The following is a 24,667-nucleotide window of genomic DNA, read 5'->3' as shown; positions in this document are numbered from 1 at the left end:
AAATAAAATATTAATTTATTTAAATGTCAAAAGGAAGTAACAATTGTCAAACTATCACCGACCATACATGTGTTACGAGACAAATGGTGCTATTCAATATAAACAACTAAATGATCTCACGAAATACTATAAAAGTGTTATTGTAATATAATTTAGTTTTATTTTAATATTATAATAAATTGTTATATAAAACAAAATTTTATTTTAATAAATGATAGAAATGAAGGTTTTAAATTCTCAAATAAAATAATTATAAATAAAAAAAGTTTCAAACCTTCACAAAATCATAATTACCCATAAAAGAGATTAAAACTCTTAAAAAAATATCCACAATATAAATCAAATATTAGAAGTCATCCTAAACATTTGTAATAGGTTATGATAAATATATTTGCAAAGGTTTAAAATATCTCTGCAAATTGATTTATAGAGAATAAAATCTCCCCACAAATTAAAATAAAGACATCCGTATAATAGTTTTTTTCTTTTCTTTTCTTTTTAGTGGTTAGGTCTAATTTATTTGTTAACTAAGATATTGTTTACAAGTGTTCCACTATTTTGTGATCAAATGTGGTTTCTAGTCTTGATGAATCTTATTTTTTTAAAATAGAGTGGAAAAATTGTTGGATTTGGTAATTGAGTTGAGGACTAGGTTTTATAACCAAATATTATTTTAGTTTAGTGGAACTAAATAAATAAGTTCTCTTTCTAAGTGTATCACACTTACAAAATAGTGGTAAGAAAATTGTCACGATCAAACAACTCGATAATTAATATGCTTATTAAACTCGCTTGGAGCCTTATTCTATAATTCTTTTAGAACATTTCAAAATAAAAGAAATTAATTTGTGCATATGCACAAAAATACAATTCAAAGACTATTTAATATAATGATATTCTTGTCCTCTTTTATATGCATATTTCATAAATGAAATTAATTAAAGTACCATCTACTTTTTTTTTTTCTTTTAAGTGGTCAGCACTGGAACTATATTTAAAAGAAATGAAAAACGTCAGAGAAAGACGAACTAAAGTTTTACCATGATATTGATTGGCACGATACTATAAAATTAATATATAAAGCTTCAGAAAAGATGATAGGAGTAAAAAACTTTACCAGCACAAGATCATAGTTAATGTAATGATGTTACCATTTCCTATTTACTAAGGGTGAATTAAATTTGATGGTAAAAGTTAACCATGGTTAAAGTTATAATGGTAAAACCAGTAAAGCATACTTAATAATAGATACGGAAAATCAGGACCATAGGAAATCTCAATTATACCTATCTCACAACGATTTGGTTAAGATAGATTATATGTAGATCATAATTTTTCTTTCATTGTTAATCCAACCTATTTTTTTAGCATAACCATAGGCTATTGATATCTGTATACTAACTTGCTTTAAGGACCACTTTTTCAATGATTTACATTTTAATTTGTTACTATTTTTCTTCTAAATTTTCCCTTCATAAAAAAACAAATTATTAGATCCATCAATGTTTTAAAGCTCAAAATTTTACTTCAGAGTTGAACAAATAATATATATATTTAATTTTCATGACATATGTTACTTATCTCAAGTATTTTTTAAAAATAGAAATAAATAAAGGAGTAATGTTATTTAGCCAAACTTAGACTGCAGAATGATGTAAATTAAAATTAGATGGAGATGATTTATTATGTGTAGCTAGCAAGTATCTTTTTCTTTTGGGGGAGCTAGGTATCTTTTTCTTTTTGGGTAAGTACTGAGTGTAAGCTGTTAGGTCTGAAGCAGTTGGAAAGTGTTGGACCCTCGCAAAAAGAAAAAACCATAAAATAAAAATATAAAGACAATAGGGACCTTATCCAATTGCATGTGGACAGTTAAGGTTGCTAAATTACCTAAAACCATTACACAGGTAGGTAAGATGAAATTACCAGAATGTAGTTCTTATTCACTTTTAGTTTTACCCTGCATCACAAAAGGTAAATCAATTTCCTCACTACAAAACCACCCACACAGGGCCTCTTTGTCACGAAGCAAAAATATGCTAAACTCTGGCTATCAGACCAGATCTGCAACTTCAATGTAGATTCCTCAGATTTTTCTGCAACCACCTGCAGAACTTAGATTCTCTCTCAAACCCTTCTTTCGAGTAAAAAGTTCCGATAAAAACATTTTAGAGACTCCACTTCACAACAACCTTTCAGTTTTAATGGTTTCATCATGTGATGTAAAAAAAAAAAAAGGAGGATTGATAAGGAAAATTGCAAGGTGAATTAAAACGTCACATGCAAGAGTGATAGGAAGATCCTTTCAAACAAGGAAGAAATATGATGAGTCTTACCTCGGAAAGCTAACCCTCCCTACTACAGTTGTTCTTTTGACCTATCATAGTCCCATGTCATGTGGTGTTATGAATATAGATGACTCCCAAGTTAGTAAAAATCTATACACCAAATCTGATGAAAAATACAAGCTGGGTCCTCTGCATCTAACTGTGCCTGGAAGTAAGCACTTTTGAATATAGTAAAATTTTAACAACTTTGGATTCGAAAAAGTTTGTGTAGACTCAACTTTGAACTTAAAAAGGTAAACATAAACCGAAATAAAATAATAATAACAACAATAATTATAAAGGAGGTGACAAGTAAGTGAGAGAGGTGCAGAATATAAAAAGGGTTGTTCTTCACTCACTCTCACTCACAGCCAGTCCATATGCCAGTTAGGAAATATTCTTCCCAAATCCAATTAATGCTGCCATTAACACCTCTGCCAGAGTCTACCATTCATTCAGTTTCTGACTAACTTCTTTGATTAGGCCTCTCATATTAAAACCAAAATCCCTCCCATTCCATTTTCCTCTTGTTTCCACCAGATTCTGCTTTTGGAAGTTCAAAATCAAAAAAATGATGCAGGACTCAATTGGGATCAATATTCCTGCTTGCTTTTCTTCTTCGGCAGAGAAGCAGCATGGTGAAGATCATGGAGCGGTGACCCGTTCAGGCCAGAGCGTCTACATGTCCGTGTACAGAACAAAGGTTGCGGACCACTGCCGTTTGATCACCATCACGTGGTGCAAAAACCTCTTGCTTCACGGGCTTTCGGTGTCAGTGGAAGGCCCTGAAGGAGAAGAACAGTACACCTGCAAGGTGGAGGTGAAGCCATGGTACTTTTGGAGGAAGCAAGGCTCCAAACGCTTCATAGTGGATGGCAAAGCCGTTGATATTTTCTGGGACCTTAAGGCTGCCAAATTTAACGGTGAAACGGAACCAACCTCGGAGTACTATGTAGCGGTGGTTTGTGATGAAGAGGTTGTGCTGCTGCTGGGTGATCTAAAGAAAGAGGCATACAGAAGGACGGGGTGCAGGCCAGCACTCATTGACCCCATTTTGGTTTCAAAGAAAGAGCATATTTTTGGGAAGAAAAAGTTCTCCACAAGAGCCAAGTTTCATGAGAAGGGTAGGTGGCACGAGATTTCAATCGAATGCAAGAACAAGGGAAATAATAATGGGGAGTCTCTGAGTGGGGTTCAGCCAGAGATGGAGATAAGGATTGATGGGCACTTGGTGATTCATGTGAAGCACCTCCAGTGGAAGTTCAGAGGCAACGAGTCAATTCATCTCAGCAAAATGAGGGTGGAGGTATATTGGGATGTTCATGATTGGCTATTTAGTCCTGGTTTAAAGCATGCTTTATTCATTTTTAAGCCAATTTTATCACCCAGTACCACCACCACCACTTCTTCAATGTCATCTTCATCACCTTCATTATCATCATCATCATCACCTCCCTTATCTTCTGATCAGACAAGGGGTTCTGGATCAGTAGAGGGATTTAGTGTTAGTGGGTCATCAGAGTTTTGCTTGTTTCTCTATGCTTGGAAGGTTGAATGAAGAGGTTAATGTCATATCATCATCATCATCATCTATAAAGAGTGGGAAAATAAGGTTGAAAATGGAGTTGGTCTGGTAGTGATAATGGAATGGTGAAGATGCAGGATGAGATTGGGTTGAGAGAGAGAAGAGAGATGGGTTTGGTTGAGATTGAGAAAGGGAGTGGGGCCAAAGGGAGTTAGTTACAGCTGGGGTTGAGCAAATGCGCATAATTGTGGACAAGACAGATTGTATCACATTAACAATCGCACACATGTCCAATAATTCTCCATCCAGAGGCATCTACGTCTCCACCTACATTTTACCACACTGGAAAATGCTCTTTCTTGATCCCATCTTGGTAACCGAGCTGTTTATGTTTCCTCCAAAATCTATCAACCAAAGGTACATCTTACCTAAATTTTCTATCACAAAATAATGTATGTACACACAACATTACTAAACTGAATGTTTGTATTTGCCCATAAAATTATATCTGTTCATGCATGTGACGGAAAATGCTACCCCGGAAAGAGAGGATGGCTGTTTGGTGATGATGTAGAAACAAGAGTACAATAATAATCCCAGTATGTGCACCTCACGCACATTAATACACATGCTTCTCTTTCTAGTAGTTGGATTATCAGTATCATCCTCATCATTATTGTTTAGCCGCTGCCTAAGTTCATTACTCTATTCGTTATTCATTCCCAAACTCTGCATACAAATTTTAGTACCAATAGCCAGGTAGGTCAAGCATTGCACAAAATCATTCTGTTTTTGGTCCAAGCCTTTTATTTCTTCTACCTCAATGCGCGTATTATACTTGCAGAAATACGTTGACAAACTATTATTTGTTTTGATTAAATTAAATGCTACGTGCAGAGTAATACTTTTTAATCAGAAAATTTACAAAACGATAGCAGAAACAGTGTATAAAATGACAGCAGCAGTTGTAGCGAGATAAAAAAAATAGTAGATTTGTTCTTTGGGGGTCAAGAGAAATGAGAAGTGAACTACAAAGTTCGTCTTTTTTAGCAAGAGTTGAAGTTTTTTTGACCAAGGAGATTATTAATTCACGTCAACATCGCAAACAATGATAACAAGGTCGCACTGAAAGATTCAAAAGTATGCGGCCAGGGACTTTGGCTGATTTATCGAAGAAAAATATTGGGTAGGCCCCGATGTTATTGTTTTACATTTAACCGGAAAAGTGACCACAACGCCTTAATTAAACTTCAGCATAAATTTATGACAGTTATGGTGAGATTCTTAACTTCTATCTGTAACTAAAAACCAATTTATGAATAAAATTTTGGTTCTTATGAATAAAAACCAAGTTAAGTACATGCACATAATGCAGTGAATCCAAAGTTGAATTATTTGGAAATGACCGAAATTAATTTTTGACCAAACTTTATTTATTTTCACGTCGATCCAAATTAGGATGAAGTAAACTGCGTTGGTAAAAAAGATATAGTAGGGATATTACGTTCTTTCACAATTGGGCATTGGATTAAAAAATCATTAATAAATTTTAAAAAGCTAACAGGACATTAGTAGAACCAGAGTGGTAATTGAAGAATTTGCAAAATTTAAGTTGGCAACGGTATTCATGGGTGAAACGTATTCATTTCGAACCAAAACCAAACCACCTTGCCAAGAAGAACTTGTTTTTCCCACGTGGGGCCTCCTTTTCCGCATGTTGTGGTGTTGGAGCTGGAGAAGGAGATAGCAAAGGTGGCGTAACGAGTTTGACTGCAAGAATAGTTGATGTCATCATATATTCATAGATGGAAAGGTCAATAACTGAGTATGATGAAATCAGAGTCCAAAATATGTAAACACAACTAAAAAGCCATAATTGGAATATAAGGAAAGAGAAGGAAATGCAACCTGGATTTGGGGAAACCTTGCAAGCTTTAGAACTTCGTGTGTCGGAGGAATTTGTTTTTGAACTTGATATGGTGGGTTCGCGATCAGATACAGAGCTTGACTTTCTCTCGCGAACTTTACTCTTCGTCTTTCCTTCACTGTTTTCTTCACCTACAATTACCAGATACAGAGCATTCAGAGAATAGATTGCAAAATATCACTGCCATTTTAACCAGATATATCACTTCTTTGAATTTTGCAATTTCATAAGCATGGTCACAGCAGGGGCTAAGGCCATGCTCATACATTTTGGAATTTAGAAAAACATATGTATGAAAAGAGTTAAAATAAATATTACTTACTTTCATCAGGAGACTTCCCGTAGGTATGATTCAAAGCTTCAACAAAAGAAGCAGATTTCTGGTCCTGGATCACTATAAGAAAGAAAAACAACTTTATTCATTCAACTTAATCATTTATAAAATCACAATAACTATTTTAATATAGAGAAATATGAACTGACATTGATCAAATAATGCATATCTGTAATTTGGGACCGAGCCAGCCAATAACAACTGGACTGCTTCTGCATCTCTTGTCATCGATATTGCTGCAGATGATTTTAGATTCTGTGTGTCCAGCAGAATACCTGCAAGCTGTAAAATAAATACACCAAATGAGCAACACCAAAGTCACTTGAAACTAAACCGGTGTTTAATAATTTTCAAATGAAGTAAATTAATGGTGCCACAAATTTGATTAGGAACTAAGATCGCCATAAATTTACCAATAGTTTCTTCAGAACAGGGTTTTCAAGTAAATCATAGGCATCCTCACAGTAATTATCAGTAACCACTGTGCATTGGGATCCAACCTTGAAAATCAAAACAACAGGTAAAGTTAATTATAAAATTCATCTGGGCACATTGCCTTGGGATCAAACTTGTTTTTAAAATTAATTTTCAGATTCATGTATAATTGATAATCCAACCTCGCCAGTAGTGGTGAGGACATCTTTTCCAACCACGAGGACGCTCAGTTGGCCAGTCATCAAAAGGTTTTCCATGTCCACCTGCAAACAAATTCAGTGTCAGTTCACCAAACTAAGCAAAACACATCAAGCTTCACCCTACTAATCATGCCTACAATGTCCTCCAAAGTTCAAACATCTTTATCATAAGCAGAGAGATAATTTCAGTGATGTCTAATCCAAATAATTATCAAATCATATATATCAAATAAATTGTACATGCATCTGACAAATGAAAGCTAAAAAGTATGGAACATGTATTATTTCATCACACAATGGTAAAGTCTTGTCCATGCAAAAACAACTTTAATATATTTTCATATCATTTGAAATTTTACTCCTTCGTTTCACAGGCCAAAGAACCTAGGCCTACATCGGACTGAAACATAACAACTTTTTCATGTAAGAGCTAACACTTAAAAAATGAGGATAATTAGCAACCTTTAATTTTATGCATATTCTATACCATTTATGTTATTAGTTGAATAACATTTTTCATGCCATAACTAACAAAAAGCCGGGTAAAATCTGAATCAATTAGGCACCTCATCAGTGAAAAGCAACGAAGTGGCATCAAGGCCAGCATGGTGAAAGAGCCACGCAGCCTGCTTCAGCTTCCACATGGAGCTACGCTTCACATTCATGACAGGCGCCACCACCACGCCACCCTCCTTTTCTCTCTGCCGGTAATCCAAGAGCCAGGCGTGGCAAATGGCAGCCACCATCGACGCCGTGCCTGCACCGCCACAACACAAATTCAATCACTCTCCGAAGCTCCCACGTCCAAAAAAAAAAAAAAAAAAAAAAAACTCTAGTCACCAACCGTTGGAAGGCCCAGAAAGCACGATTTGCACATTTGCATGGGACTCTCCGGTGGAGATTTTGTGCAGCAAAGTTCTCTGCTCTTTGAGGAAGCCGTTGAGGCATGCTTGCTCTCCTTTGACAGCAACATGCCTCGGCGCCATCCTCTCCCGCGAGCACGTCGAAGACAATATGGTCCTCCGCTGAGCAGACTCGACGAGGTTCCTGGGCGGCGAAAGAGGAACAGAATCCGAGGGAGGATTCTCCGGCGCAGAAGCCTTGAAGGTTCGCCTGGAGTTGAGAGTTTGGATCCCCTGCGGGTGAGGCGCAGCAGAGGGCTCTGTTTGGAATCGTGACTTTCGAGGATGCGACTGACGTGAAGGGAGAGATGTTAAAAGGGTAGAATCGGGAGGAGAAGAAGGTGGGTGTTGATTGTTATTGTTATTGTTCGGTTTGAGGATGTTGGAGAACCAGTTGTGAACCGCCGTGGCAGGGGATCCATCCCCGTCCGATGAGGGTTGAGAAAAAGTGTCGGATTTGTTACGAGTGTGTCTGGCTGTTCTCGACAGTATCTCGTCACTGATCCCTGCCCCTGTTCTGTATCTGCTTCATTCACATTATTATTATTATCATTATCATCATCGTCATTATTATTTTCATCATTATTATTTCACGTGATTAATCTAAAGCATTATTTCTTCAATGAAACATTTATGAGTGAGTCTTGTAGGATTTTGCTTGAATAGTGTGATTATTACCTTCGTGCAGACCTAGTTCTAGAGAGAGAGTCTCTGTGGTCCAATGAGGAAAGGGGTGAGGGTGGTTGTGGTGCTGCGAACCTTGGGGACCCTGAAAGACGACTCGGAGATCCACCGCGGGAAGGAGAGGAACCCACGATGAGTCGTGCCTCTTGCAGCCACTCTTGCGTCAACCTTGCACTGTTGCTTCTAGTGCTGTCGTCGAACCCTTCGTCGTCCTCCTCCTCCTCCTCCACGCCCACTCCTTTACTACCTGTGAGGTCGTAGGTTTTGTTGTCCACGTGATCTACTACTCCGAAAAACATGTCGTTCATGAAGTCGGTGAGGTCCGGCGCCGGTTTCTCCCTACGCCGTGTCTCCGCCATCTTTTTTTGTAGGCTTAGAGACCCTTTGCTTTCTCTGTCCAACCTTCGATCCATTAATTCTGAGCCACCCCTCGTAAAAGATTGGTTATAGTTTTGTGGTAGGGTTTTAGTTTTTGGGGTGTTCAGTTTTAAAGATCGACAGAAACATAGTAGAGAAACATAGAAAACATCAGTTTTGACTGTGGATGCAACGAATTGGCCGGCGCTGGGGCTGTCTTGTATATATGTATATTTTATTTTACGGACAAAAGATAGAAAGAGAGTAGAATGATAACTGAATTTGCATGAACATAGTAACGAGCGGAACTTATAGAAATTTTTGTTCAGGAAACGCCAGTGCTAATTAGTAGCTCAAATTATGAGATTAGAGTAAAATTTATAGTTCATGGTCGCTTTAGAGTGGACTAATTAAGTGAGAGTCCAGGTGCATCACCTCCTTTTCTTGTTTCTCCATCAAATCTTATACTTGAAGCTTCATCGTTACATTGCGAAGACATGTGAAGAAGAGATTCACTTTATTGATTTGAAATGGTCAGAACTCCACATCTGCAAACCGATCATTGTTGCCTGGTTTTGTCCATTACTGGCAGGCTTCTCTTACCTTTTTTTTATTGAGTAAAACCATAAAAAAGACAGGTATTTTTACAGCACATTAGTCTCCTCAATTGTTCATGAAAACTCTCTACATAAAAATTTAAAATTAATGATTAAATATGTTTTTTATCATTACAAAAATTGGAATTAGTCTATTTTCAAAATTTCGATCCAATTTATTTATTTAATTTTAGAAATGCAATTGAGTCATTTCAATCAAATTTTGTTAAATTTATTTAATATTTTAAATGCGTTTCATAATAGTATTTGTATTAGTTACACTATTTGATACATTATTTGACATATTTATGCTTCAATGTTAGTTGAGGAATATGTTTAAAATGTCAAATAAACTTTACAAATTTTGATTAAAAATATCAAATCTATGCATTTCTAAAAATGAAAAAATAAATTAGTCTAAAATTTTGAAGAGACACTAATTACAATTTTCATTAAAGGTGAAAGAACTAAAAACATATTTAATCCTAAAATTAAATACATTAACCTTGATCTTATAAAAAAAATTTAGCAACATTACATACATGTTCTTTAGAAGTGTTTGATAAAAAAAATCATGAAAATAATTTGTCAATTTTTTATTATATTTCCCATTTTGATATTACTTCATTCATTTTGTCAAGCGTATAGGTTATAAGTTAGCAAAATTATAGTTATAACTTGTACAAAATTATGTATATATTACCAAGTTTAAAATAAATATCGAAAAGAAATAAACTAAGAATTTTGCGGCCACAAATTTAATTGTTAAAGGACATTAGTTTTTATTTTCTTTTTTAACGTTAGGACCAATTTTGATTTATTTGTAAGTCATGCCTCTAAAAATTAATTATGCATTAAAATCTTTCTCCTAGTTGGTCAGTCTAAACCATTCTTTGTCAAAATAAATGTTTGTTTTATTGGGTTTTATTTCTGATCCACAACATAAAAGAGGTACCTTGGGCTAAGAAACATTTGTTTACATATGGGCCTGTTTTCTAAAAACCCACTTGCACGGGGGACCTTCAATACTTCTATGAAAAACCCAATACATCACAGAAGATGGGACTTTCTCTCTGCATTTCCAAATATTTATTCTCCATTCCTAAAACTTTTTTAAATTTTCACTGTCCCTAAGTTCAAATATCTTTTTTTTCTCTCTCTCTTATTTAAGGAACACGACACACTAATCGACATTGCCCTCAAGTTCTTTGGCTCTTATGGATGTTGATATCTGACTTTTCTTTTCTTTTTAATTTTGTTATGGATATCCACATCCAGTTGTTTTTTTATCTGATGTCAATATCTGGTTCTTCGTTCTATTAATGTTCATTTCCGATATTTTTCTTCGTTCGTTACGAATGTGAACATCCGGTTCTATTTTTATTTTCATTTATTCGACATTCGATTATTTGTTCTGCGGATGTAAAAAAAATGTTAAATAAATAGATAAATTAATTACCAAAAATACACATCCTGAACAAAAAAAAGTTAATTACAATGCATTTAAAAAATAATTAAAAAATTAAAAAAAATAAATAAATATCGAATGTCAACCTCGTTCCAACCCAAACCAACGAAATCCGTTTTCGTGGGAGAAGCCACCATACAATAATTTAACCAAGGTGCCTCTCTAATATCTGATCCCAAAAATTCAGCATCAACTATTTGAAACCCATTTGCCATATCCATCATTGCATCACTTTTATCAGCATCATTTTGAAAATGCATGCCCATGCAAGGAAGAATAAACCACATCCCTATTCCCATTTTGGAACTCCAACTCACATGCATCCACCCATTCACAATTACTATGTTGTCACAAATAAACCTTCCAAAGTTCGACAAAAGTATTTTTACGGAAATAACCTTTAGTTTTGCATCTTCACAAGCTTTATTCAGATATGTAATAAAAACGTAATAGCATTGCACAGTCCGAAGACACACCTCTTGTTTGTTTTCGTTTTATATTTACAAAAAAAAAAAAAAATGTCAACATATGCAACAAAAACTGATATCGTATATTTGTAAGAAATCTTCTTGAATGTATAGAGACATATACATGTATATAAACGGATATCGTTCATTCGTTGCTAAAAGAGAATAATGAATTAATTAACTTCTTTCTTTTTTTGTCTTATTAGAAAAATCTATTAGGAATCTAAGTATGAGTTTAAGTTCTATATTGGCTAGAAATGAGAAAGTAGAACACTGTTGAGAAAGTAGAACACTATATAAGGATAAAAATCCATAAACTCATTGTCTTAAGGTTTTTGGTTGAGTGTAGCGTCAATGACTTATGTGATTGGGCTCAAATAGGTTGTATCTCTCCAGTTAAATCCCTCTATAGACCTTACAAAACCTATCAAAAAAATTGATAAACATATACAATATATATATATATATATATATATATATATATATATATATTACATAACAAAACTGCGTTTATTTACATATTTTAATGAACTGTTTTTTATTTACACAATGAAAACGTATTTCCGTTGCTCATTCAACGAAGATGCATAACAATAATTGTAATATGTTATATTGTATATCTCGACAAATTTTGTTTAGATAAAATATGCTTTTCTTATACATTTTTTCTTATTTTTTTTATATATATGATATTATTTTTCGAAATACCGAAGAAAAAAATTTCATCGTCTGAAAAAGTTAGAGCGTCTAAACGAAAATTATTTAATTATATTATATTGATAGTTATTCTGTATTACCTTAACACGTGTTTTTCATAAATGACTTAACATTTGTATTAAATTCTCATAAATGGCTTAACATTTGTATTAAATACAATAATAAAATATAAAAGAGGTGAAAAGAGAAAATATTGTGATTTGAGTATTTTGTTATAAAAGCTTTATTAAATATTTAACTTTTTTGTCAAATATATAAAAATCCGACAATAGAATTCTGTGGTGTACTTAACTTTTGTGAACAGATGAATAAAAAATGACATGGCCAAATTGCGGATACTGATATCAACGTTCTAAAATTTAAGTATAAAAAAGAGTTGCAAAAATAATTATGCAAGTTTTTATTAGTTTATAAGTGCATAGCTCTCGCTTTGCTTACGTTAAGTCCGCATTCCCAATACGTACTCCTCTTTTTCGCGCCCCTTCTCAGACATAAGGGGACAAACACAAATATTAAACATTAATTATTCTCTTTACAAAGGAGGAATAGGATCTCAATACTAAACTTTCATTTTTTTTATTTTTATATTCATGGATTAGTTCTAGGTATTTTTATAATTTTAGATTTATATACAACGAGCAGTTAGAAAGTATAATAATAGGAAAATGTGTTAACAGAGGACTTTTCAATAAAATAAGAAAGGGTGATATGTGGACACTGATATTTTGGTTTGTAAATACATTATATGATGTACTTCCGTGTGTCCCTCGTAAACTCCAAGTAGTTGGGTAGAAGAAGAAAAAAATAAAGAAGAAATGACAATGTCAACTAATAAAAAGTATAGTAAATTTTGCAAATGGGCAAGTACACTCGTGTAAACCAAGTGCATCAGTACAATCACCTGCTGCAGCATCTCAATGCCCTTTCAAACTGTTCAAAGGATATATCATTTTTTTCAAAATTCAAATCCTATGTCTACCACTTGCTTCTTTCCGCTATTACTTTTATGCTATAATTTCAGCATATAGGCCTTTGACTTGTCCTTACCAATTATCAAAATTCAATTTGTTTAGATTTCCCATTATTTTATGAAATTTGGCTTTATATATAAAGGCTTTGAAGTCAGTGCATCCCACTCACATTCTAAGAATATCTCTCCGATTCTGAGCTGTTCTCTCTCCGATTCTGTTGACTTTTATATCAGAAAAGCTTGATACTTGAAACTGAGAAAAAATGGCAGCACATCGCCTTGTGGTAGCATCACTTCTAATTTTCTGTTTAGCTGGAACTTGCTACGGGAAGGTTCACTTTTCCTCCCTCAAAACAACCCTTGATGTCACAGCTTCCCCCAAGCAGGGACAAGGTAGGTCAAAACATCCCTTCTCAGATACCCCCTTTCATTATTTGAATCAAGAAAACCTTCACAAATTCTTAAATTTCACTCCTTTATGGATTTTATGAATTGGGTTGTGAAATTCACTCTCCTGGTGGTGTTAATGGTTATGCAGTTCTGGAGGCTGGAACAGACAAAATCACTGTGACATGGGCGCTAAACAAGACCTTACCAACGGGGACAGACTCGGCCTACAAAACCATAAAGGTGAAGCTGTGCTACGCGCCCATCAGCCAAAAGGACCGCGCGTGGAGAAAGACCGAGGACGATCTCTCCAGGGACAAGACATGCCAGCACAAAATCGTGGCCAAACCCTACGACGCTTCGAACAAAACCGTGCAGAGGTTCGAGTGGGTGATCGAGCGCGACGTGCCCAAAGCCACGTACTTCGTACGCACCTACGCGTTTGACTCTAACGGCGAGGAAGTGGCCTATGGGCAGACGACGGACGCGAAGAAGAGCAGCAACTTGTTTGAGATCAACTCAATCAGCGGGCGCCACGCGTCCCTTGATATCTGCTCCGTTTGTTTCAGTGCTTTCTCCGTAGTCGCTCTCTTTGTGTTCTTCTATATTGAAAAGCGAAAGGCAAAGTCTTCTTCTTCCTCAAAGTGATTGAGTCACCACAAACACAGAAAAACGTGGCAGGTTTACATTTTTCATCATGGTCATTAATAAATCATGAGGGACCTGTTTTTCCCTCTAGTCAACTATCTTTAGTACAACTAAGTTCCACCACAACGTGGAGCACGATCTCCCCCATGATAATTTTATGTATGTGATTAGGATGTGATCATTTATACTATGAAAGTAAAAAAATAATTAAATTGTCAAATTTGCAGTTTCATTGTATAAAAGTTCTAAAATAATATGACTATTACAGTAAGTTAAAGGAGTTTTATCTAGAAAAGAATCCTAATAGTTACACAAAACAAATAAAAAATTTCACAGATAAATCATCTATGACGAAATCTCCTGTCTTTGTTAATGCTTTTTGAATCTTTGTCTCTCTCCGAAGCAACGGAAACACTCAAGTACAACGTGGTTGATTTCATAAATTTGCTCTGAGGTTAGCTGACTCAACTAAGTAATTCCACTTCGGATACTTAGAAAGTTAATTCCACGTGGATTAGATTTGCGCGAGGACCACAATATTCTCCAATAAACGAATAGGTGTCTCACAAACATCAACATGTCATGACAAATCTGGTGAAGACTGAAAATAAATGTCTTTACTCAGCATTCTACCCGTACCATAAAGTGATATTCTGTCGTCAAAAACCTCAGCATATCCAAACGCATCCGTGCCTGCAGGACATTCCAGGGCAGCTTCAAGAACTCTATGGTGAATTCCATGGGAATCAACGGAATACCCTCCTTTGTGATCATGTCCCGATACACACAATTTTACACAACTGTATCTGTGTATCAAATTCATTACTTCATCGTAATTCCATAGCAGAGCCTCATTGGATGATGCAACAGGGTCTAGAGGCATGTGGCAGCATATCACTACCTTCTGTTCCAATTTTGTTGCTTCCTGAAGAACACCGTTCAACCATTCCATTTGTTCCTTTCCAACACCCCCATTGAACATAAGAAACCTTCTTTCGAGGCCCACCAAACCTGTCGGGCTGTTCTTGTCATTATTCGGATTCTTTTCCCGGAGGAATTTCAAGGCCTCCAATGTTTTCGGATGGTCTTGTGGCCACCCAATTGCACTTATATCATACCCATCAAGTACTACAAATCTATATTCTGGCACTGGCGAAAAGTCATAGTAAGCATGACTTCCAAAACTCTTGATCTTCAATAATGGAAGGAGCTTACTCCGTGGCAGATTGTAAAGGCAGTGATTGCCAACCAAATGATAAACTGGTCCATTGAACATCTCAAATTCATTAACAATTTTCTTTACAGTGCTAAAAGATTGATCTTTTGGACAGTATCCATCAACAATATCCCCAAAATTTATCACAAACTTGTGGTTCTTATTAGTATTCCAATGTTTTACTGCTCTCTGCAACACAAGAATGCTGTGTCTGTAGTAACGTGGAACACCGAGAAATGACCTACCATCAGGAATGTCAGCATACTGCACGTCAGATATCAATCCAAAAGAAAATAGAGGCTGTTTCCTCTCTGCGTCAATCAATCCGTTAGCAGAACCCATAGTATAGGTCTCTGCTCTCCACAAGCTCCTATCGGAGATACACCATAAATAATGTCATCAAACTAGGATTTTCGATGCAAGGTCTATGATAAAGTAATGATTGTGTGTATAATCTCAAATAGAAAATTCATTTCATATGCAATTTACGAAACTTCAAATGATATTAATTTAACAACTTCGTTCATTTACAAAAAACCAACTATCTCAACCTGTTAGTAAACTGGTCTACGATTAGCAGTTAAGTTTCAAATTCAGAAAATTCAGAATGATGGAGTGAAAGTATAGAAAGAAAATACAATGAACCATAAATCTTGATTTGCTAACGTGACCTGCCTTAAAAGAGTCTGGCATGTTCTAACGGGGAAAGAACATGATTAATCCTCAACTCTCTATTTCCACACTCGAATTTTTAAATCTATCACCTTCATCCTATTTCATCTATCACTCTTTCTCTGTTTTCCAACCAGGTGTATACAGTCTAAAGAGGCCGAAAAAATATCATTTTTCATCATTCTCTCCATACAAGTCCACCAGTTTGAGACAAGAGAAGATGCAATCACAAATTCAGGCATAACAAGCACTGATGCACCATCAATAATCTGGAAACAAGTTTCAGAACCACAGAAGAAAGAAGAAGAGAAACGGTCTTAACAGATCATAGTTTAGAAAGTAAAGAAAAGGAAAGACAGAAATTATTGTAACCGGGTAACACACTCAGTTTGTTTGATCTGACATTACAGATTCCATATAGTGACCTAAGTAATTGTATGTATATGATATGAATATGAATAGAAGAGGCAATGTAATGTAACAGAAGAGATGCATTGATGTTAAATTTATATGAATATGAATAGCCCATTTTGCAGCTAGCATACGTGAAGAAGATGAGAAGAAAAAACATGTAAAGAAAAAGAAGAGAAGAGAGGGATGGTACTTGTGATGATAGGAAGGAGAAAAAGTGAAAGAGAGGTGTAATGTGAGAGAGGTAGTAGAATGGAAGGTGGAGGTTGGAGAGATTTGTTTGGAAGAAGATCGTAAGTCTCAAGTGTGTGGGGTGTGAAAAGAGGTAGACAGAGTCAAGGACTCGGGTTATTGGGAATTGGGACGTTAATGCAATATAAGGGCTAAAATTGTCGTTCGCAGTTGTCACAAACACGGGACTGACACCGTTTCCACCTCTCTGCCTAACTATATAAAATCTAAATTACCATAATTATATTAATTGTGTTTATTTATTTCTAATTATAGCTCCTAAAAACTATTGTTGTTACCTATTGTTCAACTCTCATATTATTATATTAGGATATATTTTGTTTAGTTTTAATCTTAATTTTTAATATCTATAATAAGTTTACCACATTTAAAATTCAATTTTCAAATATTTGTTTTTTATTTGTGAAAGTACAAAATGTGTATTACTTCAGCATATTTATATTTTAGATAATAAAGACATAATATTTGTGTTAATAAAAAAATAGTCGTCAGAATTTCCCTACAAGCTATGTTTAAATGTTGACGTGATTATTTAAGGGAATGTAATATTTCAAAATAACTGTAATAATAACCTCAAAAATAGTTGCAATTAAGTGAGACTCCAAATTTTGGTACAGGATCCGATGTTAGAGTAAATTATATGTATCAGATGTTTTTGTTTCGAGTCTAACGTATTCGCTAATTTCTCGATTTAAAAATACATATTTAATATTAATTCCTATAAAAGGAGTTTATTTATTTTATTCATATAAATAATATTGTATATTGACTTAGGGTGTGTTGAAAGGTGATTGCGAATTTTCAATTTTAGTTTTTAAATAAAATTTTCAAAATAAGATACATACAATAAAAATGAAGATGAAACAGGTTTATTTTTCAATCAATTGTATTTATTTTAAAAATCAAGGACAAGTTTTTAATTTCATTTTTAATTAAAAGTAATAATTTCATTGTCTTTGATAATGCTGTTTCTGTTATTATACATAAAATTATTTATCCACAATATCAGCACTACCATTTTTTATATTATTCCTGTTACTATAATAATTCCAATTTGTACAAACATTATCATAATCATAACACTACTATTTGTATATTTATTATTATCAGAATTATCATTAATATAACTGTCACTATTATTAGTAGTGAAATTTTATCTTTCCTCACTGTTACTGTTATTATTGTTACCACGTAAACATTCTATAAAACTAATTTTAACAAGATATAAATATTTTAAATTAGTTTACTTTAAAAATAAAAATTACAAAAATGTAGTTTTTAAAATTAAAAGTTACCCAAAAATGTGTTTTTTAGAAAACTAACGGTAATAATCGGCCTTACAGTGTTTTAATCTTACGATCAAAAACCATATTGAATGAACACCTTTTAAATTTTAGGTTTTAAATTTATTTTGGATACAAAAGGTAGAATATAGTATGAGTCGTATTGTATACATAGTTTTTTTTTTCATATTAATTTTTTAGTATCAATTTCTTTTGGTTTAATTAGTGATTTAATTTTTTAATTTATTGGTTTAATTCATTTTCATTTTTTTATTTTTTAATTTAATTTAATCCTTCAACTTTTTTTAAAAAAAATCAATTTTGGTCCTTCAATTGTTTTAAAAAATGTAGCTTTTTTCTTTAAATTTTCAATTGAAGGATCAAATAAATAATTTTCAAAAAATTAAATCTTTTTAAGCAATTAAAAAAAATAAACATTTAAAAAAATTAAAAAAAAAACTAAAATTAACTAAACCAACAAATTTGTAAGCCTTTTATTTTATATTAAAATTTTATTTTTTTTCTCCCCAATCAAACATCGGGTAAAAGAAAAGCAAGATGTGATTGTTTTATCTTTGAACTCTTGCAAATATGTTAAAGTAAACAAGAAAAATTGTCAAATAAAGCATTATCCAATATTGTGGGATTACAGTTGATTAATTTGAACTTGATTAGGATTTAAATCTATATGACTTTATCTAAATTAATGGAAATATACGTTTGAAGTTTTAATTAATTGTAAATACTATGGTGCAGAGCATGAAACATAACACTAAAATAGTAGCCTGAACAGAGCAAGACGTGGCAGCTTCCTTTGACATTGCTTTGTGGCTACCGACTAATGACGCTGTAATCCCGGCAATGATACAGACACCTGAAAGACAACATACGATGCAACGTGCTTCCAACTTTTAAACACGCCATACATAATCCATTACCATTTATTTTATTTTATTATTTTAGTTCTAATTTTTTTATTATTTTTGATATTATAATGAAAACAGTCCTTAATTTTTTTTTTATACTTAATTTCACATTGATTAAAATATAAGTATCAGTCAAATTAATTTAATGCTATTAATTTCATAAGATAGAAATTTACAATTACCATAATCATATATAAGAATGAATAATTGTAAGGATATTTTTAAAATAATAACACTACATAATATTAACATAATTAATATATATATATATATATATATATATATATATATATATATATATGCATTTCTTTTTTCAAATTTATCCTTTTCTATAATTTTTTTTATTAAACAAATAATTATTTTTTTAGTTTAACCATGTTTTTAAACTTCACCATTTTTTTAATTATAAAACTATCTATAAAATAAATAGAATATATTTAAAATAAAATTATAAAAATTATTTATATTTAATTACATAAATATAATATAATAATTTTAATTTTAATTTATAATTTATATATATATATAGTTTTTTATTAATTAAAAATATAAATTTATTATATATATTAGTTATATTTTGGTAAAAAGTAAAATCTTAGTATCTTTACCAGCATAATTTTTTAATTAATAAAAAAAAAGAAAATAACAGATCTAATTTTACTCATTTCTCTATATCAATACGGAACTATATTATCGATATCAGATATCATACAACAACAAAATCTGGTTGTATGAATACTTAGCGTGCTATATATAGAAAGACAAAGACCACGCACGACCTAGCTTTTGCAACTTGGAATTGCTCACAACATAACAGCACAATTGTCGGTCTTCACATCACATTATTGTTTGAAAAGTTGATGAAATTCAGCGTCTACTTTGTCGAGGGTGAAGAATCTGGTTCACAAGAATCTCTGGAAGCTTTTTAGTAGCCTGTGCAAGTATCAATACGTGAATTGAAAGCACTTGGTACATGTGCCACTCAATAATGTAGGAAAAATACCGAGATTCTAACCTGGAAATTCCTCATGTGCAAAATAGGCTCACATCCAACATCTGCCACTGATTTCCCATTTGGTGTTTGCAACTTAAATCGCTCTGCCTTGTATGCAGAAAGGGTATTTTCTTCATCAGGTAGGTTACAGCAAACTTTCAGGAGTGAGCTCAGAGAATTCATCTGAAAGGTTCAAGAAAACTAGTTACAGTCATAGACAAAACATAAATGTACTCAAAATGGTTATAAACAAATGACAAACTCTACCTTCATGTATGGACAAGATGCACACCCACCATGAATGGAACAGCCCTCCCCGCTGGCTATTCCTGGTACCACCGGAAGTATGATATCACCCACTTTGGCAGATTGAACACCTGAGGATGTTTTTGAGATTGAATCGGAAGAAACTGGAAAGACTATTTCAACAGTAACTTTTGCTTTTTCAGAAGACGACTCCAACAAACTACGAACTGTAGCCACAATTGAAGTCACCATCCCAGATTCTGTTCCTAAAACAAATTGGAGATGATCATTTATATTTCTGTCCAAAGCTTCCTGTACGCGATCCTGTATGAAATCTAAAATATTCTTAGTGGAGCCTACTACGCCCATTCCCCTTCTCTTTGCTTCCATTGCCAGTGAAAACATCTCTCCAGGAACCTCAAGATGAGCAGTGAGAAACGCATCACAATACATTTCTTTTATGTTCTCCACAACTTCATGGCCAAATAGATGGTGAACAATGCATGTTCCATCCTGGCAACAAGTCACAAAAGCATATATAATCATGAAATGAAGTACGGAACCATAGATTGCTATTGCTAGTACCAGCCTACTAAAGTAAAAACACAAACCAGCAGTGGATAAGCGATTACAATACAAGCCATACTTTTATACAAGGAAAATTCAAACTTTTCTAAAAAATTGCAGAAAACAGAGAAAGACCACAATAGTGTAAGTGCAGGCACAGACAAATTTCTCTCAATGTCTGACGTTGCATAAACCCAATACATGAAAAAGAAAGATGAAAAATTATTTAACAAAGCATACACCAACTTATCCGAAAGAAATTGTGAGAGGGAAATATACCATAAGAATGACATATCATACTAGCTTACTAAGTATATCATTGCCACAGAGAAAAATAATGTACAACAAAAACGTTTTCACTACAAACCAGCATCCCAAAAGGATAAACAGCAGATCTCAATCAAATGGATAGACATAACATGTAAATGAAGCACATCTAATTCCAAATGAGTCATATTCTTTCCTGGATTTTTAAAAACGTTCTAAAGATCTCACCACAAAATAGTGAAGTCGAGGTAATAATTGTCTAATAGAGTCTTGACTGTGCTCGGGATGAATTGCAGCAATCTCTTCATCAGTCATCTTTGCCATTTGTTGGAACAATTCTTTAATGTTTGCACCCATGTAAGAATCAGGTCCATACCATATGCTCAAATCTGGAACTTGAGCAAATGCCTGCATAAATATGACCAATTAAAGAAACGACTAAATGGGCTTGGTGATGATCATCATATGATGCTTTCATATGACCATCACAATGTCAAAGAGGAATAGTAAAGGTTTGTATCTGACCAACCTGTAGGATAGTCTGGACAACATTTGATGAAGTACAGGTTATTGTAGGCACAAGCTCATGAGCAAATGCCTTTGTCTCTAACTTGGTGTTAATGTATATGACATGCAAAGACGTAGACATGGAAGCAGCTGAAAGGTATTCCATGTAAGTAGGAGTAGCTGCAGCATCAGCCAGAGAGCAACCAATTTGCTCATTTGACATCCTATACACACCAACCTGCAAGTAATTATCCGAAGAAAAATTAAGGAATAAGGATTAACACATAGCCCTGATACTGAATTTTACTAATATGGTTTGACCTGCTTCATACAAAACCATTCACCAATGTTTATAAATAGGAAACTAAATGGAGTCCATCTTCTTGACAGCCTTCACTAATCATTACTTATTTAGCCTGCTGATGGTTATCTTCAAAACAGAGAACACAAAAACAAGACAAATGCATACCTCACTAAAACCCGCTTGATCAAGGATGGCACGCACATTTTCTGACATAAAATCCACACCCAACACTGTTATGAACTGGCATCCAGCTTTTGCCATTTTAACTGCAGTATCTGCCATCACCAGTGAATCAGATATATGGATATGTGGCCATTGCTTCTGAGCAGCAGTTAAAATGCCTTGAACCTCAGGATCCATGTAAAAGTGTGCAACAACACCAATGTTCTTCTCCTTCAGCAATTTGACTAGTTCATCAACTTTTGACTCATTAGGGAACAGATATTTTGCCTGCAGTGGAGCTAGAACAAAATTAGGAGAACAATGCTGTCAGGTCATGATCCAAGAAATTATGGCATTTGTGGTGGGCATAACCATCTATTATCATCTATTATGATGTGAAGTAAGCATGTCCTTTCAGAGAAGAACTAGTTGAACGGATAAAGCAAGCATGGTGACATAATGTTTTAAATTGAAGTTCTTTAATAAAATAGAGAGGAAAAAGAAAAACTCCCAAAAATTACTAAAAGCCCAAATTAACAAGTTAGTATTTACAGCATAACCTACTTCACAATCCTTGGTCCTTGGTTGATATGTCATGCATATTGAGTTGTTCAACTTTGAAAAAAAAGATCTCATCAAACCAAAACACCACCAAAAAAATGAGCAGGAAGTTTTCGGTACAGTTGGACTTTCATCAAATACAGAATTTGTACGCATAAAAGTGTCTTACAAAGATCTTAAGATGATGGTGTTTCTCAATACAACTAATCAATAGTAAAGATGTAACAAGTACAAAGACATAGCTTAGTTAAACATCTGAGTCACAATACACCATTTTGTCTAGTTGATGTGTTGGATGTTCAGTACAAGAAATTTTGAGGGAAACATAGGGAAAAAAAGGAAGGAAAAGAAAGGTTGGGGTAGATAAGGGCCAAAAGAAAAAGTGGTCCCTTATTTAACTTATTAAGAATGATTAAAATTTGTGTCTTGTACTTCATCTTTCCTTTTTTGTTATTTGACGATTACTATCGAACAGATATTGTCCGGTAGTTAATTTTTTACCAAATCAAAATTACTTTGGTTAATACAACCGTGTATCCAACTATAAGGACAATCAAGACAAAACACATTAAAACGGAAAAAAGTCCTACAGCTTTTGAGGAGGATCAGATCCCCACGATAACAAAAGGAAGCCTGCACTCACTAGTACTCTTCACAGTTCTTTACTTTTTTGACGGTGTAAGATTCTGTTAGACTGTAATCACTCCCAATCCCAGAAACGACAAATTATGCGAAAAACAAAGGAGAGGAAAAAAACCAAAGAAACACACCATTTGTGATTGGATGAGTTCGAGAGAGAGAATGAGAATTAAGAAAGTAAAACGGTGCTAACCTGGGCTTCAGCGTAGCTACCCTTGGGAAAAACCCCATCAGAGGTAATAACCAAGGAAGGAAAAGGCTCAAAGGGAAACTTCCCTTCCCTCTGAGCCATCAACTGCTTAGTCCTCTTCTGCATGCTCACCAGCACGTTGTGCCACGTGTTAACCCTCGAACGCCCACTCCCTCCCGGCAACCCCACATTCAGACCAACCAAATCATCGGTGCTCACATTCATAACTTCGTCCGGCTTTGAACCATCCAGCACCCACACCAGACACGCGCAGAACCCCCTCGTAATATCCGAATCACTGTCCGCCGCCACCCGCACTTTCCCCTCCTCGTCGATCCCCACCTCCACCCACACGCGCGAGGTGCACCCCATCACCCGGTTCGAGTCGACCCGACCGGACTCCGCCATAGGCGCCATCGCCGCCGCGAAGTCAAGCAGGCGCTTCACCCGCTCCCTCGGCTCCCGCAGCGGCCGGAACTCCGCCGCGAGCTGCTCGAGCTTGGACGGAACAACGAGCTCCGAGGTGGCGAGCGCGGAGCAGGAAATCACAGGGTTTGGCTTGACAGAAGTTGAACGGTGTCGGAGGCATTTGAAGGGTTTAAGTAACGGAAGGTGTTGTTTGAGGGGGTGGACGATGAAGGGTTTTGGTTTGCATGAGGTTGAGAGGAAAAAGGAAGTGGAGACAGTGGTGCTCATAGTGATAACTGCCATGGCTAGTTGGTAGCAATGCTTGGAAAGGGTTGAATTGGAGCGAAAGAACGAAAGGGTTAAAATAACTCCAAAAGTGGGAACGGTTGAGAAGAAACAACATGAAGAATCAGTGAAGGGTCCAAAGGGGTGATTCCCCCCAATTTGTCATTTGTTGCTCTTTTTTCTGCTCCAGCATCTTGTCACTGTTTGTTATGTTATGTGAGCTTAAACACCACAATTTTGTCGAAAAAGGAAAGGTTAAGATTTGTAATAAGTAAGATTAGTAGAACATATTTGCATAATGTTTTCTAGAAAACATGAAAAACATGTCCCGAATAATGTCTTCTGAGAGCGGGTGAAGACACATTCTATGCACCATATTTCTTAGCAGTTTCGCCTACTCGCATTTCTTGTGAGCATCTTTGAGAAAGTTGACATTGCATAATATCTGAAATCTACGAAGAATAAGAATAAATAAACTACTAATTTCTGTTAAAATGTTTTTCTTTATTCCGTCATTTTTAAAGTATCAAATATTTATAGTTTGATCATTAAATGAAATTTCAGAACTAATTTAAAAGGTTTTTGATGAGAAACTGTTTAATTTAATGTAATGCATCGAAGATACTACTTTAAGAATGAAATTTAATACTTTAAGTAGTGATTATCCGATGTCCGTGTATATTAAAGTAAAACTTTCTAATTTTGTATTTTGGAGACTTTAAGTATGTTTGGCTCAAAAAAGTATGAAGAAAGACGAAAAAAATAGTGAGTTTAGTAGTATGAACCGCAGAAAGAAGAAAGATGAGTTGTCAGAGGAGAATTATATAACTCTCCGT

General features: G+C 34.5%; 5 protein-coding genes across 5 annotated transcripts; 2 read left to right on the top strand and 3 right to left on the bottom strand.

Annotated features, from left to right (window-relative positions):
- Window positions 1-2,219: 2,219 nt before the first annotated feature.
- On the top strand, window positions 2,220-4,549 carry LOC114176133. Its single transcript, XM_028061067.1, has one exon. It carries the CDS (start codon window positions 2,896-2,898, stop codon window positions 3,880-3,882), a length of 987 nt encoding a protein of 328 aa, XP_027916868.1. The 5' UTR covers window positions 2,220-2,895; the 3' UTR covers window positions 3,883-4,549.
- A 748-nt stretch (window positions 4,550-5,297) lies between these two features.
- Window positions 5,298-9,200, bottom strand: LOC114177345. Its single transcript, XM_028062643.1, has 9 exons — window positions 8,326-9,200; window positions 7,590-8,170; window positions 7,312-7,502; window positions 6,728-6,808; window positions 6,524-6,610; window positions 6,260-6,392; window positions 6,099-6,170; window positions 5,758-5,907; window positions 5,298-5,619 (listed from the first exon to the last, which is right to left on the bottom strand). Exons 1-9 carry the CDS (start codon window positions 8,742-8,744, stop codon window positions 5,492-5,494), a joined length of 1,842 nt encoding a protein of 613 aa, XP_027918444.1. The 5' UTR covers window positions 8,745-9,200; the 3' UTR covers window positions 5,298-5,491.
- A 3,791-nt stretch (window positions 9,201-12,991) lies between these two features.
- On the top strand, window positions 12,992-14,161 carry LOC114177950 (high-affinity nitrate transporter 3.1). Its single transcript, XM_028063568.1, has 2 exons — window positions 12,992-13,299; window positions 13,445-14,161. The coding sequence occupies exons 1-2, from the start codon at window positions 13,170-13,172 to the stop codon at window positions 13,939-13,941; spliced, it is 627 nt and encodes a 208-aa protein (XP_027919369.1). The 5' UTR covers window positions 12,992-13,169; the 3' UTR covers window positions 13,942-14,161.
- Window positions 14,162-14,229: 68 nt separating this feature from the next.
- LOC114177949 (manganese-dependent ADP-ribose/CDP-alcohol diphosphatase-like) lies at window positions 14,230-16,566 on the bottom strand. The gene is made up of 2 exons (XM_028063567.1): window positions 16,434-16,566; window positions 14,230-15,527 (listed from the first exon to the last, which is right to left on the bottom strand). The coding sequence occupies exon 2, from the start codon at window positions 15,497-15,499 to the stop codon at window positions 14,522-14,524; it is 978 nt and encodes a 325-aa protein (XP_027919368.1). The 5' UTR covers window positions 15,500-15,527; window positions 16,434-16,566; the 3' UTR covers window positions 14,230-14,521.
- A 2,765-nt stretch (window positions 16,567-19,331) lies between these two features.
- Window positions 19,332-24,204, bottom strand: LOC114177948 (quinolinate synthase, chloroplastic). The gene is made up of 7 exons (XM_028063566.1): window positions 23,142-24,204; window positions 21,752-22,036; window positions 21,305-21,520; window positions 21,004-21,183; window positions 19,963-20,454; window positions 19,717-19,878; window positions 19,332-19,634 (listed from the first exon to the last, which is right to left on the bottom strand). The coding sequence occupies exons 1-7, from the start codon at window positions 23,847-23,849 to the stop codon at window positions 19,569-19,571; spliced, it is 2,109 nt and encodes a 702-aa protein (XP_027919367.1). The 5' UTR covers window positions 23,850-24,204; the 3' UTR covers window positions 19,332-19,568.
- Between the last annotated feature and the right edge of the window lie 463 nt (window positions 24,205-24,667).

This window comes from Vigna unguiculata, chromosome 3 (assembly GCF_004118075.2).
Source record: "Vigna unguiculata cultivar IT97K-499-35 chromosome 3, ASM411807v1, whole genome shotgun sequence".
NCBI lineage: Eukaryota > Viridiplantae > Streptophyta > Magnoliopsida > Fabales > Fabaceae > Vigna > Vigna unguiculata.
This window is presented reverse-complemented; position numbering and strand designations above follow the sequence as displayed.